Source organism: Solanum stenotomum, chromosome 8 (assembly GCF_019186545.1).
Source record: "Solanum stenotomum isolate F172 chromosome 8, ASM1918654v1, whole genome shotgun sequence".
NCBI classification, from domain to species: Eukaryota; Viridiplantae; Streptophyta; class Magnoliopsida; order Solanales; family Solanaceae; genus Solanum; species Solanum stenotomum.
In genome coordinates, this window is record NC_064289.1 from 7,729,668 (window position 1) to 7,745,780 (window position 16,113).

At 36.2% G+C, this 16,113-nt stretch overlaps 3 protein-coding genes across 6 annotated transcripts; 2 read left to right on the forward strand and 1 right to left on the reverse strand.

Moving 5' to 3' along the window:
* Window positions 1-379: 379 nt before the first annotated feature.
* Window positions 380-3,091, forward strand: LOC125874655 (biotin carboxyl carrier protein of acetyl-CoA carboxylase 1, chloroplastic-like). 2 transcript variants are annotated; one of them, XM_049555649.1, is made up of 7 exons: window positions 380-733; window positions 818-871; window positions 1,093-1,211; window positions 1,304-1,604; window positions 2,229-2,300; window positions 2,685-2,750; window positions 2,835-3,091. In XM_049555649.1, the coding sequence occupies exons 1-7, from the start codon at window positions 599-601 to the stop codon at window positions 2,856-2,858; spliced, it is 771 nt and encodes a 256-aa protein (XP_049411606.1). In that variant the 5' UTR covers window positions 380-598; the 3' UTR covers window positions 2,859-3,091. The 2 variants fall into 2 exon arrangements, with proteins under 2 accessions (XP_049411606.1, XP_049411605.1); XM_049555648.1 differs by having other exon boundaries at window positions 386-733; window positions 1,078-1,211.
* A 1,560-nt stretch (window positions 3,092-4,651) lies between these two features.
* LOC125874963 (protein Asterix) lies at window positions 4,652-7,368 on the reverse strand. The gene is made up of 3 exons (XM_049556011.1): window positions 7,133-7,368; window positions 6,701-6,801; window positions 4,652-4,929 (listed from the first exon to the last, which is right to left on the reverse strand). Exons 1-3 carry the CDS (start codon window positions 7,271-7,273, stop codon window positions 4,863-4,865), a joined length of 309 nt encoding a protein of 102 aa, XP_049411968.1. The 5' UTR covers window positions 7,274-7,368; the 3' UTR covers window positions 4,652-4,862.
* An 872-nt stretch (window positions 7,369-8,240) lies between these two features.
* On the forward strand, window positions 8,241-15,028 carry LOC125874979 (uncharacterized). 3 transcript variants are annotated; one of them, XM_049556026.1, is made up of 9 exons: window positions 8,241-8,562; window positions 9,070-9,181; window positions 9,665-9,706; window positions 10,899-11,067; window positions 12,376-12,428; window positions 12,532-12,756; window positions 14,054-14,100; window positions 14,168-14,242; window positions 14,443-15,028. In XM_049556026.1, the coding sequence occupies exons 1-8, from the start codon at window positions 8,279-8,281 to the stop codon at window positions 14,220-14,222; spliced, it is 987 nt and encodes a 328-aa protein (XP_049411983.1). In that variant the 5' UTR covers window positions 8,241-8,278; the 3' UTR covers window positions 14,223-14,242; window positions 14,443-15,028. The 3 variants fall into 3 exon arrangements, with proteins under 3 accessions (XP_049411983.1, XP_049411982.1, XP_049411984.1); XM_049556025.1 differs by lacking the exon at window positions 14,443-15,028 and having other exon boundaries at window positions 14,168-14,436; XM_049556027.1 differs by lacking the exon at window positions 14,443-15,028 and having other exon boundaries at window positions 9,097-9,181; window positions 14,168-14,433.
* Window positions 15,029-16,113: the final 1,085 nt, after the last annotated feature.

The window sequence follows — 16,113 nt, forward strand, 5'->3', positions numbered from 1 at the left end:
AAGAGAGCAAAGTTATTGTCTTCAATTTACTTATAGTTGCATGTCTATGGTTTTCCTTTCATTTCTTCTTAATTTCAGGAGAAGTAGAAATTAATTTTATCCTCCATTTAATTTAATTTTCAGGAATGAATCACTGTGGCAGACACAACTAGCTCGATTCTCATCTTAGTCCGTACATATATAATTATATACGACTATACATATATTATATATTCACCGACTATTTTAGCTTAAGCTTGTTAATTCAAGTTGATTGTGATTTGATAATTGATATGATCCAATCATAGGCCCAAAGTTCCCAAAGAGAAGGGAAAATAGTATCACATATATACTAGGTGGACCTACTTTCGGTTACATTTATTTAGTTCTTAACCCCTTTTTCCAACTCTTCCATCTGCCTCTGCCAGCTTAAATCGCATCGTCCCCCTTCTCCCTCGTGTGTATCGCCCCCTCCCTCCCTTTTCTCCAATTTCGGATTTCCCCCTGCTAAATCTCATCAATTTCACCGTCCAATTCTCTTCTACATAAACCCCTCAAAGCTCCCAATTTCCCTCATAGCCATATAGACAAATTACAGTCTTTTCTTGAAAATCTGGCAATGGCTTCTTTCAGTGTCCCTTGTCCTAAGATTTCTGTCCTTTCCGTTGCTTCATCATCCAATTTAAGCTCGACCCATCAGCCCCAGAGCTCCCTTTCCTTCAGATCCGGTCCTGCATTGCTCCCTCGTCTTCAGGTTTGTGTTCCCTTTGAGAGGTTAATCGTAAAGATTGAAGCTTTATCATGCATTTGGTTGAGTTTAGTGTGTTTTGTTCTTTAGGGGTCCAGTCGTATCCAATCTCAGGTGCTTAAGGTGAATGCCCAGCTGAATGAGGTGATTTTATGTCTCTTGGATTTTTGTGTGTTAAAATTAATAGACGAGGTTGTTGTAGGATGATAGATAACTAAGAATAGTTTACTATAATGAATCCTTATATGTTCTGATTTATCAGTTAGAGAAAAAGAATGAGATAGATGATTTGTACACTCAACCCCCCTATTTGATTTGGTATTGAAGCTTACTTAATTGATTGATTTAAGGTTGCTATTGACAAGTCGAACAATTCAAAACCAGTTTCTGAGAAAAGCTTGGAGGAAGTCTCCAAGACTGAATACAGTATTCCAGATGCTTCATCCATTCAAGCATTCATGTCTCAGGCAGCCGATCTTGTGGAGTGCGTTAAGCTTTCATCACCTATAATTTTGTTTGTTTTCTCGTCTTTTTGTAGAGTTCATTTTAAAAAGTTTTTGCCATTTTTGTGCATAGGCTTGTGGATTCAAGGGACATTGTGGAGCTGCAGCTAAAGCAAAACAATTGTGAAATTCTTATAAGGAAGAAGGCGGCATTGCCCCAGCCGCCTGTTTATATGGCCCCACCATCTGTTCCACAGGCCTTTGTTCAGCAACAGTTGCCTCCTGCAAGTGCCCCTGCTCCTGCAGCTCCAGCAGCTCCTGCGCTTCCACCACCTGCACCTTCAAAGCCTAAATCCTCACATCCTCCAATGAAATGTCCCATGGCTGGAACATTCTATCGATCACCTGCCCCAGGGGTAGCGCCTTTTGTAAAGGTAAATATATACATTGGTTTCACCTGTGTAGTAGTAGCCATTGGACCTAGATGGCAGTATTATGATATTTATCTGACACGAAGTGGCTAAGGAATACCTTGGGTTTAATCGCTCCATAATCCACATTTAGTGAATGAGCAATTAAAAAAAAGGAGGAAATGAAGCAATTATTAACAATTGTTAAGCAATTAGACTTGCATAGTTGATTTTATAGTTTGGAGATGGAATAAATTTGTCAGAGCGGGATGAATATTTGCTGTTGTTGCTGAGTGTTATTTCCTGTTTTTCCCCTTTCTCTTGTTTTCCTTTATTATCATTTTTTTGGGAGGGAAAAGACTGGGAGGTCTATATGGAGATCAATTTTTTCATGTTTTGCACTCTAGCATGTCCCTGAATTCCTTAATATTATGTGAAATTTGGCGTTAAATGTTTGGGTTAGTCCAGAAACCAGAGAAATATTTAGTTTAGGGCAAATTCACTTTCACGCTGTTCACATCTTCTAGCAATCAAAGTGAGAATGTTTGCCACTATGTTTTTGCTTGCAGCTTCTCTTTTCTCTTTACCTCTATATGTTCTTGGTCTTGTTGTTTTCTCATGAGCCTGACTAAACTGGTGAATTACCAGGTAGGAGACAAGGTCCAGAAAGGGCAAGTGGTCTGCATCATTGAGGCTATGAAATTGATGAATGAAATTGAGGTAAGTTCTGGATTAAGATTTCAGTTCCAGAAAGGGCAACTGAGTCTATAGTTGCTTGCAATATATAGATTCCTAAATAAAAAGGCGAATATGATAGGGTAGAAACATTTATAATCAGATAATTCCTAGTGCGGAACATGTTTAAGTGTTGTATTTTCAGTTTTCCTTTTCTGTTGCATCCATTCTCTTGGTACTTAGAGGACTGTAGGAATGACTTAAATAGGCAAGTGATGTGTCATAAAGAGGAGCTCTTCTGAACATTTCCCATCTTGGCAAAGTTGGTCGCAAAATTATCCAATTTGCTTAGGCCACTCTCGCACCATGATGTATCAGTTTTAAGTTCCTTTTGTACTTACTGCATTTATTTTTTGAATTCTTTATCAGGCTGATCAAGCTGGAACCGTAGTTGACATAGTTGCAGAGGATGGTAAGCCCGTTAGTGTGGACACGGTATGTCTCTCTTTCTCTAGTTTATATCTTTAGACTAGTTCGGGTCTACTTGTGCTTTGTGTGATTTCCAATCTCTTCTTGCAGCCTCTATTTGTCATTGAACCATGATAGAAAGAAGTCATCTTGGTGTGCAACATAGGTGGATGAAGCGGAGTGAGATTTGAAAGTTATAGAGAGCAAATCTGTGTTTAGCTCAAGGCATATCTGGTCAGAAGATTGGTTCACCATATTAGTCTTGTTGAAATCTATGATCATATTTATAGCTTGTATTCCTCATTTTCCTTATGCTGCTCATAAATTTTGGAACTATATTTTCTTTATAAAGTCGTGACTTGATGATATCCTCTAGTCTATTGTCACCCTGCTATCTTTCATTCTCTGCCTTAAGTACTTGATGCTATGAACCCCCAAGGGACTGGTTCAGCGTGTAGTTAGGCACATTCATGAGTTCGAACCCTGCAATGAACAAAAGCTTGATTTTAAGTAGAGAAGTGTAAAGGGATGAGCATATTCTCCACTGAATTTTGAACTTTGCATCATATTGGCTTTCGGGGGTTTCGCAGTTCTTAAATGAGATATGAGGGTTGCAACATAATTTTACTGGCATTCAGATGTGCAGTTCAAGATCTATGCCTATCAGCTTTGTCAGTATTTGCATATAGGCAATCAAAGATATGCCAGTATAGGGCATCCACGTTTTTACTGATACTTGCTGTATCAGTTAACCGCAAAATGTATTTTGTTTATCTTCACGAAGTAATAAGCAGAGTTTATTAGAACTTTGAGGAGATGCAGCTTTAAGTCTGTCAGTACATACGCAACTACCTTGATCTGAATCTCTGGAACTCACAGAAGACCAAGGCAAGTCCACTCTCAATTCAGCATAAGCTTGGGATCTTTCTTTCCTAAACCATTTCCCTTGAAGCCAGGTCTTTCTTCTCTTCTTTAAATCCTGGAGCTGGACTTCTTTTTCCTGACTTCGATTCACAGTTTAATCCAGAGCCCAACCAGGGTGAGAGAGATAGGAGAGTAGGGACGGAGAACCAATGTCACCAACAACACTAGCAGTCTTGGATCTTTGAATAGACAGAGATCGTGGACAAGACACTCAAAAGAAGAAAAGATGACACGAATATGATTAGTTGTAAGGTGACCGACAGAAGCAGGTTGTTTTTAAGAGGGAAATGAAATCTATTAACAGAATTTTTGATGGGTAAAGAAGGTAGACAAAAAAGCTGAGTATCTTTTTTCTTTCAAGTGAGAAGGAAAGCACTTTTAAGGGCTGACAGAGCGTATTCACGGAAGTAGTAGGGAACTTGACTGTGAAATTTGAAAAAAGCTGGTCAAAGCTGTGTCACTTTCTTATGTCAAAACAGAGGGATTTATATTTATATAAAATGAAATTGGTACACTAACCTAGATGAAACACCTATTGTTTCTGTTCATAAATCGAGGAAGTATCATTTAAATATGAAAACGGGCTGCCCTTACCAAGTCCACAATAGGACGTGCAGAGGGAACATGACTGAAATCCGATACACCACTTTTGGCATATCACTTCAGTATCGACAATTAAATGAATGATGGAACAATTATTAGAAGCATACACTATTATAACTTCACAAAACATAATTTTCAGATATGATTTGTGTATGCATATAAAGTATTGCGAAGGAACCGTGAAGAAAACAAGTGTATTACTGACTAATTTGAAGAGTGAATCCGAACCATTAAATTTAATTAAGTGGCAAGAGTTAAATATCTAACAGATAACAGAACTAATTGGAGGTAGAATACTGAAGAGGAGTTAATCTTTAGCTGTTTCCATCATTACAAGACATAAATTGAAATATAGTGGAAGTTGGAAGGATAGAGAAAGCTGGATTCGCTAGCAGAATGTTATATCACCACAATAATAATTGTCTAGTTTTTGCTAAGGGCAATTAGAACTTAGAACAGAATAGCCCTGTAAAAAGAGCTCAAACTACAAAAAACCTATTCTACAACTTCATTTAGCTCAGAATCATCAAAACAGTGCAAATATTTCGGGACGACATCCACATGTTTGACATCAATGTTCTTATAAATGAGTTTGTGCCTGAAACAATTCCATCAAGTTTTCTTGTTTCCCCTGGGACCAACACCCAAGTAGTTTGTCATGAGACCCATAATACCAAACCTGAGACAATGAAAATAACAAGTTCTGATTAGACACGCAATCTAGCATAGGGAATGAAAATGTGATGGCTAATAGCAGAACAATCAGTTTGCAATAGGTTCTTTTATGCTTCATGAATACTCTCTTTCCATTTCGTTTGATCTAATAACTCTTTAGCTAGTCAAACAAACTTCTCTTTGACAACGATTCATTTATCATTTACAATTACAAGACTGATAGAACTGATAATATCTATTTGTTTAGTTTCCAGATCTATAACACTACCTTACTAATAATTGAGAATCCAATCTACTTTCCTACCTTACTCATAACTAACATATAGTATAAACTAGGCTACTAGACATTGGGCACAACCATTCTAGAAACTGTACATGGAAGCAGAGGGTGGTGGCAAGGTGGGTGAAGACGATGCCTTACAACTAAATTGTTTTTGAGACCTAAAAAAGAACACATGGGCATATAAAGGCTCATAGGTACTTTTTGGTTGCAGGAGAAGGGAAACGAGTAATGCACAACTAACTTCCTGCAATTTCTGTTCTTTGGACAGCAAAAAAGGTAAAAGGGACAACACTCCAGAAAGTACCTCATTACAAATTAAGTCCTACAAGAGTTGCAACCACCCACACAAGTGAACACTATCTTTTACTTCACCTTTATGAGACTATATATATTCCTCTAACTACCAAAATTTGTTGACTAGTTGGGCTTGAGTAATTTTGGAGCAGAGTGGAACTGTACGGAGCCATAGTGACGGCTCAAACTCATCTTACCACGTTCAATAGATACTTAGGGTTCCTTCCTTTACTTTATTTTTTTTATTTGATATTCTTAAAAAGCTAAATTATCCTTCTTTTTCTTAATGAAGGAAAATGATTCCATGTTATTGTCTTTTCATCCCATTCCATACAAACCACACATCAAATGAAACATTTTAATGTCTTTTTTACATGTATACGCCAAATCACATGCCAATTTTTTCAGAAGATCAAATGAGACATGAGATATTCTATTAAAAAGGTTCTCCCCTTCTTTTAATCTAACCACTGAATGGCTACTGAATAACTGTGTTGTTGGGTAATTATCATAAAATAAAATTGCATTCCCGAGTTCAACAGCTTAAAATAAGGTTAAAATCCATTGCATACACATAACCATCCACAACTGATATTTTGTAAAATGCACTAAATTTACTTCAAATTGATGTCCTGAATGCACGGCAAAGCGCAATTGCATGGAAGGCAAACCATAATTCCAATCCAAGAGAAACTCCACTAACCATTCAAAACAAACCATATTATTGAAGATCATTTCATGATATTTTGAAATTAAAATTACTTCCAGGTTTGATACCTCCTTGTGAATATAAATGCAGGAGCAGCAAATAATCACACTGAAAATTGTATTTAGCAAGTAGTGCAATAATAAAGAGCAAGTATCAATTGAAGCAAGTTCGCACTATTCTCAAGAAACTTAGACTCTAATAGTACTTCTGGTAAGTTCCCTTGGATGTTTTTTCCTGATAATACTTCACCCGTTATGCCTTTCACTACATATCAGTAGTTCAGTACAGCCAATATTTGTTTATTTCACAATCAGGGACAGGTTCAATCCAAAGAACATAACTCTAGCAAGAGCAGAATCCAAATTTAGGATTTAAATTCCCTTCCATAAACTAGGAAAATATCTCCGAATAATACCTGTAAAGATACATCTAACATACAATAACAAAACATATAGCTCTCAATACAATTAATCAAACAGCTGAACTTACATCATGGCCATTGAGATCTGCTTAAGATCATTTTCCATATTCCTCATGTTAGCAAGGGATTGAGCACTGAATATAATAGCAAGCCACGAGCAAATCTTGTACTACAAAACAGATCACCAGAGTAAATGATGCTGACCATACAATTATGTAAATTAACATTAGACCAATAACAAAATCCACCTATGTATATGAAATCTAATCATTTCAAATACAGATATGAGCAGTGGATCTCGTGTATTGGCAGCCTGAAGCTTTGTATGTACGTAACTCCATTCCCCAAAAAATTAAATCCAGGATAATCCTTCGTTCTGGATGGAAATTAAGAGCGGGTTTTCCAATTTAATTTTATATATACAATCCTAAATATAACCAAATTAGGAAAAAATTGTCGAGTATAGGTACAAAATATACAGAATTTAGAAGGATACGCACTCTGAACATGGCACCAAAGACGCCGCAGATGACGGCTATGAAGCCGGAGTAATCTATAGGAAGATCTTGTGGAGCGACCGCCGAAGGTTTGTACGGCTTTGCCGTCGACGGTTGCCGTGGATCGTTCGCTGGTGAGGACATGCCTGCTGTAGTTTCTGCGCCGAAAATGATTTTGGATCCGAACCAGAAAAAGCCTTAGAAATAGTAAGTGACAATTTCTGAATGAACCCCTTGAATATGTAAATATTGCACATGCCAGCTTGCAATTAGACCCCGTGTTGGATGTCATAATTTTCTTGTTTTAAAAAATATTTACCAAACATTTTAAAGGATTTTTCTTAAATGATAAAAATCATATTTTTTAAGTTCACTATTTTTATGACTTTCTTTTCTACCATAGTAGAAGAGTGGGTATACTATGTCACTGTGGTATCAATGTGACTGATTTTAATAATTATTTTTACTTATCAAGGACATTTTGGTCATTTCAGCTTACAGTCTTCTTTCCATCTTACTCTGCGTGGTTAGGGTAGCCAATAAAAGTTATTGACCTCCACAACTTTCTGCCTTCCATCTTCCCGAAGAAACTGCTTCAATTTTCAGGTGATTTCCCATGTCCCCCATATTTCTTCTTAATAAAACTAATCCTCCTATTTTCTTGTGATTAAAAATTATTTTTATGAAATGGTTGCAACAATAAATTATAATTTTGAAAAATATATATTTTATTAATCGATACTTGTGAATATTTTGTTCTTCTCTTAATTCTTTGCTCCAAGGACTTTGACAAAAGCAATATTTGATATCTTGATCTATTTGTGAGTCAATATTCCAAAATTTATGAGATTTTGAATTGCCTATTTAAGAGAATATATTTTTTCTGAATTAAAATTTAAAATAAAGTAACCTTTAAAAATCGTAATATAGATTTGACTCATCCGGTAAAATGGCATTGACTTGTGCTTTACTATCAATTTGATGTTGTAACAACTATAGTGATATTTTGACTAAACAGGGGATGTAAGTATTAACTTTTTAAACCTTAGGGGCTAAATCGACCACTATTACACTTTTCCCAAGTTTACTCGTCATTGGTCTTTTTTGCTTCATTTTTTTTTTTCAGCTACTAGTACTACCGTCACAACAATGGAGTCCAAAGTCCTCCCAATTACTCCGGCGCCGTTTCCGGCTTCCTCCGATGAAGCCACGGACTGGAATATTCAAAGTCCGGCTGCAAAATCGCCGGCGCCACCAACAACGCCATCGACGCCGTCATCCTTTCAAGATATACGGCGATGGAGACCGGCGGCGCAGCGAAACCTGAGAAACCAGTGGTCGAAGTTGTCTTCTCTTCGAACGCAATGGCTTTCTTTATCCTCCACTGCTCGATCACACGCCACTTATGTTGTAAATTCTTATCTCTCCCAAAGGTAAACTTAAGTTTAGTTACATAGAAAATACAACTCCCTTCGTTTCAATTTATTTGTCTTTGTTTTCCTTTTTAGTCGGTTTAAAAAAGATTGCATCTTTCCTTTTTATGGCCAACTCTTTAACTCTAACTTCGGCGGTGACATGTTTTAAGACCACAAGATTAACATTTTGATACATTCCAGATATCTTTAGTTCAAGATTGTAAAATTAAGTATTTTTTACAGCAAACAAATTGAAAAGGAGGTAGTATGAATCACAATTGTTTTAGTTAAAACATCTCTAAAATCATTGAAAATTTTGATGAGAAAAAAAAAACTGTCTGACTTTCCAAATAATAATATCCATGTTTTAGCGCGAGATAGTATTGAAGAGAATATGTGGATTTGTGTTGTTGTCAATGTGATTTCTTTTATGAAAATGCCTAACTCAACTGACTACACAACTCATACCCTCAACTAGTGTAGGACTTTTTAAGAATTTCTAATGTTGAATAATCCGTGATTCAGAATGACATCCCTTGGAGTTTGGTGCAGGTATATGGATGCAATGGAGTTAGGTGTATTGACAGAGATGCCTGATATACGTAAAAAAGCATGTAGGAAATTGTTCAAGCAGCAGGTGATTATAGTAATTGCCTTTTTATCCCTTTGTCTTTTTGAATTGTCCCAGAAGTTGGCTATTGGCACACTCTATAAAGTTGATTGAGAAAATATACAACAAAACCACTTATTGTGGAGTGAGACAGATCTTCATTGCCTGATGCTTTAACTTTACTTAATGCCCCTCGTTGTAGTGTATCCTCCTAATGACGTAGGGAACCTATTGAATTTGAACGTACCAACAATAAATCAGCACCTTTCAACCAAAAAGAATTTCTGAATGGTTTCTGTTGCTGAATTAATGTTGTTTGGTTGCTTGTTAAGTATAATTGAAGTTATGTTGGAAATATTTTCTGATTGGACCTCAGAGGTTTTCCTCATTATTTAATTGGCCAAATATGCTGGAAATGAGCGTAAAAGTAGAGTGGAAACCCCATCTCTCTTTAATGACGAAATCAAACTGTACTCAGAACAATTTCTCACAGTTGTCTTCATTTTTCAGGAGACTAATAGGAGTAAGCTCTTGTCATCTTACAAAGATATGGTATGCACGCTACGTATTTGCGAATTCACTTTATAAATGTATCTGTCAGTAGCTTGCTACTTTGATTAACTTGGTACCATTCTTTTGTCAAATGGATGAATTTTCTACTGTCGTTTCTTTTCTGCTTTTCAGAACCTGAATATCATTTTTTGTTATTAAAACATCTAAACCTGTCTGTATATCCCTCCGTCATGCTTAGTATCTTCTTTAATTGTTCAGGCTTCTCGATATGTTCTATAACTGTGTTACTTTAAAATGCTCCCTATTTTGTTCAACCCTTTCCTATGTTCGGAAGGGAAACATCCCTGAATAAAAATAGAGGAATAAATAGATATGTATGGCTTGTCAACAGTTTGAATGACTAATTTTGATCAGGACAATTTGATAGACTAATTAAGCTCAATGTTACTTTCAGAATCCCCAAGTATCTGTAAGGCCAGTGGTTGTGTTAAGTATTTCTAAGTGAACAACATATCTATTTTTGTTTAATTCATACTCTGGCACAAGTTCCTTTCATGCTATTTGTTGTAAAAGAAACAAATAGATATGTTGGAGTTTTTATCTGCATTTGTCTTCCATGCTCAACTGTTCTTGTTTGACATACTGAACTGCATTTATCTCATACTTGGAACATCTAACGTCCTTGAGATCACACTCTTATAGCCTATACTTGTATGACTATCCATTACTTAATGTTACTGTCCAATAAAACTACTATTTTACTAATTAGACAAAATTATATAAGTGAATTTTTGTTGGCTCAAAAGCTTTAGCTAATAAGAGAAAGTATTTACTGTCTATTAGTATATACATTGCTAGGTGTTAGTGTAAATTTAAAGTGGCAAAAGGGTTGGTTGCTTGGAGAGCTGGGTTCTAAAGCACTTCTGGTCTAGGGTGCAAAAAGCAAGAATGAATCAGGAGATACATAGGTCTTAGTTGTTTGCATGATGTCATTAACTCATTGACAAAAACCATTCCGTAAGTGATTTATTCATCTCCTAGACTTGGTTCTTGAATCTGCTTCTATCAGCTCTCGCTTAGGCGTGGATCTTATTCCGCTACATGTCTGTATTGAAGCTATGACCTTTTAGCAGACTGGGATACTGGATGCAACATTTTTACCTTCTTGATTCAAGTGCCTTCAACAGAATTACCATGACTATTTATTGCCTGACTGTTTAGCTATCTACAGGTGGCCGTTGTAACTCAGATGGTCAATGTTTCTAAATCTATGAGGTGTTATCTCAAAGGAACAAGTGGCACCCCACTTACTGAGTTTTCTTGCTTACCTGGAAATCAGAATGACACTGGTGATTGTGATGGGATTCCTGTTTTCACCTTTTGGTCAATCTTTGATTTCGGTATGCGTTTTCCTTGCAAGTTGCTGATTGTCCCACTAGTGGAAATTCCTGCAGAGATTTATCAATGTTTTGTTAAAAGGTTATCATATGCTAATTCGTTGTGTATGTTAATTAATGACTATTAAATTTGTTATATGCTTAGTTAATAGTACAAGGTTAACACAGAGTCCAGTATACTATTACTTATTAAATGAAAAGAAGTTTGTGCACTGGGACAGGAGAGGACTGGTCAAGAGTGGAAAGCACCCCCTGCTCCAATATTTCAACAATTCAAGTCACCAAGAAACAAAGTGAGGAAGGGTCACTGTTACTCCTGGGAGGTTGTTTGGGGGTTTGGGGATGGTAGACATAGGTTAACATCCCCCCCCCNAAAAAAAAAAAAAGGGGGATCCAGTGTTGATTGTACATTTTTCTGCAACGTACATGTGCTATTCCGTCTATTAACTCCCTACATCTTTGAACTTATGCCACAGAGATGCCTAGCTTTTATAGGATGATTAACAGAGGATTGGCTGGATGCCTTACGGATATTGTTTAGAGAAAGATATCATCAAGTTAATGATAGAGTGACAATGATTTCATTAGACGATGCAACAATTAATTTTAATTGTACCTATTTGACCAAGGGAAGAAACGGAATTTAGTGACTGCATAATAGTAGCTTGCTCACCAGTCAACACGTACGTTCCATACTTCACCCTATACAGACTAACTGATTCAATGTGTCACTAGGCTTCAGCATTAGTTAGATTATCAATCTAACTGTTGGAATCAAACAAAAAAGATTATTATAATTTGCTACAATGGAGGTAATCATATAAAACATACGTAACAAAATTTAAAAAAGAGTCATATAAACCTAAGCAAGTCTGGTTGTCCTCATTCATCTCTTATCAAGGGAGTCAATGTGGTATAAGATGTTAGAGGTAAAATTTTAGGTCTGAATGGTCAGGAATTTTGGTCATCTTCCTTTCCTGGTAATCGGATTTTGAACATGCTAGTATCTTCTACCTGACCAGAGGACATTCGGCAGTCATCCCTTTTTTTTTTTGAACTTGGTAACTTTATTCAGCAGTCACCCTTAATCTCCCTGGTTAACTAAATAAATATTGCTTTATGGGTGGCAAATCTTACATATAGACCTGAACTATCAAGAATGGAGACACAATCTATGTCCCATTAAACAATCACTAAAAGGAGCTCAACATAGGCTTCCTGTTGTTCTTATACAGAGAAATTAACTTTTCTTTTTATCTATGTATCTGCTTCATATTTAAAAATTACAATTTTACTCTCTAATGACTTCAGAGACACTGGCCAAGGAGCTGGTCCAGATGTTTGTGTCAGAAACAAATCTAAAGGTGTTTTTCTCATCTTCTCAGCCACAGTGAGGCATTTTTTACTTTATTCGTAAAAATCTTCTATCGATTTGTATTTCCTTCTTAAAAGTTGAGTGATGTGCAGCGGTTGCTAGTGATGGAAATATGCTCTAGTGGTTCCGAGAATTTTTCACAAGTTGACGGGCTGAAATGGAGTGATCATTTCTATGTCGGAGAGTTTGATGATCTACGCATATGTGATTCAAACTCAAACAAGGTTCTTAAGCAACTCGTGCCCAAAGAAGAGAGCTACAATTCTCAGTCTACCACCATGCAATCAAGTAGTCAACTAGAGAGGAACGTTCTCCAGGTATTGTGACCTGATGTATATGAAGTTATAAGTTTAAGAATAAATTTGTGTGCCTACTACTATATATGTGTCTATAGCTGTTAGATTTATTAGCACAGTGAGGCACATCCCTAGTGCTTCAAAAGACCCTAGTTGATGGTAATATATATCATTGTTACTTTGGGAAAAGCCCCTCAACCAGCACATTGAGTTGCATATCTTAATTATGATTGTACCTGGAGTAACTTTAGTGCTACTTTCAGCACTCTTATCTTGTACAGATGCGTAAGATAAAATGATATTAGGTCTTTTTTAACCCAAAAAAATATCATAATTACTCTAGTGGTACCAACAATAAATATGTATATCCCATATAATTTCTGAAGGTCTTACTTTCTAATACATTAAGTTCCTTTCATTTACATACTCTCCCTTTGTATCCATCTTCTTGAGCTTTCAGTGTTTGCTTGTAAAAAAAGCTTTTGGCTTTAGCGTAAAGGCCTTTTTTGGCATCAAATTTCTCTTGAATTTGTGTGAGGTAGCAATATTGGTTCACTGGAAATATTATTTCTCTGCAACTTGCATTTTTTCCCTTTAAGTTCAAGGCATGCTTTCCTGTCTCTTCTATGTACTGTTTTCTCATTAAATCATGTTTTGTTTTTCAAGTTCGTGACAGTGAATCATGTTTTGTTGTCAAGGTAATATTGTTATAATAGTGGCGTGCAACATGTAAACATAATTCGTTTTAGGTGAAAAGGTCTTTTACGGCTAGATCTCTAGGAAGAGTCATGGTTAAAGCTAAGATATTCTTCAAGGAAATATTACCCATGAGGTTCCTGTTTGGGTTTGGTTGTAGAGTACTATTATTTTATGTTAATACTACTTTTTGTGTACCGCTTGTAACATGGGCTTCCACAGTTCCACCAGATACGAGTAAAATACTACTATATGAAAAAATTTCTTCAAGGAAATGAGCTCCGAGGGTTTTGGTTAGTGGTAAGAGCACAACACGTGATGTATAGATTAGAGGCATGTCATGGGTCAGAAATCTGCCATAGACAAAAGAGTGGTATTTTTGTGAAGATATGCACCGCTGGACCCCATTTCTTTGTTAAAATAAGAGTTCTTTAAGGAAATGATGAAAAAACATGTGAGACGTTATAGCTGGTCAACAAAGATATTTGGAAATTCCATTGTTTATGATCATACTAGAAGGATCTATCATTGTCTTATTGGATGGAAAAATTACAAATCTTCGGCTTCTAGTGGTGTTTCCACATCCTTTTATTTCTATACTAACCGAATATTTGAATTGTAGGTTTACTTAACAACCTGGCTCGCAGAAGTCAATGTCGATAGATTCAGGTAAATTGATTCTGTGGGACTTTTTGAGTTTTTACTATCATGTTGTAACAGTAGTTCTCCTTGACAGGATAGGTGAATTACTTGCTATGGTAGGTGAGGAGATGCATGTTACCATATCATGAAGCCTCAACTACACAGATAGGTAAACAATGGTGAACAAACGCTTAACATTTTCTGTTGTTGCACAACTCCAAGATTGAAACTTCAAGAGGCATTGGACTTTGACATTCTTTGGGCTCATCCATATGCCTGAAAAGGCATTTATCTGATCTTCTATCTTCTAAGATTTTTATCTTGAAACTTCTTCAAAACAATGCTGATGAATCTATTGGACCGGAATAGAGCGGAATGGATACAAAGGATTCACATGGATGACCCCAACTGAATTGAGGTTGAGGCGTATAAAAACCGACTTAAATTGGGATTCAGATGGTGAAGTTGTCCAGGAGGAACTATCCAACTTACAAACAAGACTACTGCTGTTTTCCAGGCAATACCGCCACAACAATGGTTGCTAAATGCTGTCTTTGTTTGTCAAAGCAATCAGCGGATGAAGAAGCTTGGCACAAGCAAGAACCACTATAACTGGCTGTTCTCCAACTCGGTTTCTCTTTTTTTCTTTTCTTTTGGGATGGGAGTAGAGATGCTATATATATAAATCTGTTTTCCCTAATTTTACCATTTGCATTAAAATTGATATTAACATCAGAAGAAGATCTAGACAGATGGGTCTTAATTTCACAAAGCGTTTTGCTTTGCAAGTGTAATACTCTTTTGAAGATGGATCTCATGAAATACTGTGTCTTCCACTGGGCTAATATAATTTATAGGAAGTCATTGAAGAATGAAGATAAAAGCCTTGATTCTATCATGGGGACTTTGAAGATAAAGTCAATAGAAACAACATCGAAAGTATTGGAAACAATAGATTGCTAGCAGAAAGTCGAGTGGAACTGCTCAAGCCCAGATATGGCTTCCATATATAACAACAAAACAAAAAACGTGTACCAAAAGTTGCATATTTCTAAATTCATGCATAAAGATCTTTACTTGACTTATTACGGTTATTTTGTTCTTTTTTCAAACGCTTGGAGTTTGACAAATGGCCCAGCACCTTTTTTGTTACAAGAGCAATAATTTCAAGAACTTGAATAATGTAACAAACAGATGGAGGAATTTGAGTGACAGATACAACGAGATTGAGCAAATAGGTTCAACAAATTACTGCTCCAAAGCAATCACTATGAATCGTAACTAAGCAAATTATAGCTACTAATGACAAGGAGGGGATATAGGATTGACAGTCAATTTTCCGAGATAGAGAAAATAGGTACAACATATTACAGCTCGAAAGCAATCACTATGAATCGTAACTAGGAAAATTATGGCGACTAATAACAAGGAGGGGGTGTAGGGTTGACAGTCAATTTTCCGCGATAGAGAAAATAGGTACAACATATTACAGCTCGAAAGCAATCACTATGAATTGTAACTAGGCAAATTATAGCTACTAATGACAAGGAGAGGGTGGAGGATTGACAGTCAATTTTCCGAGATAGAGCAATTAGGTACAACATATTACAACTCAAAAGCAGTCACTATGAATCGTAATTAGGCAAACTATAGCTACTAATAACAAGGAGGGAGTGTAGGATTAACAGTCAATTTTCATTTCGAGATTGAATATCAAGGAAATGCCTTATGGTGATTCTGGCCTGCATTTGCTTTCTTCTCTCTTTCATCCTCTCTAAATTATGGGTGTTTGCATAGACAGATTTCCTAGGGTTTTACATTGATTATATTCTGGGTTGTATTTCGAAATTTTAGTTAGGTTGTATATGGAATGGTTCTTAGATGTATTAGGAATCTAGCGATTTTCAAAGTTGTAACTAGATTGTATCCTTGCATATATACTCACAAAATTTGAAAATAAACTGATAGAGAGCGACTTGCCCTAAAATGAGAATATCCAGCAAAATTGAGCAAGTGTTAATACAACTAAATTTGAGCAAA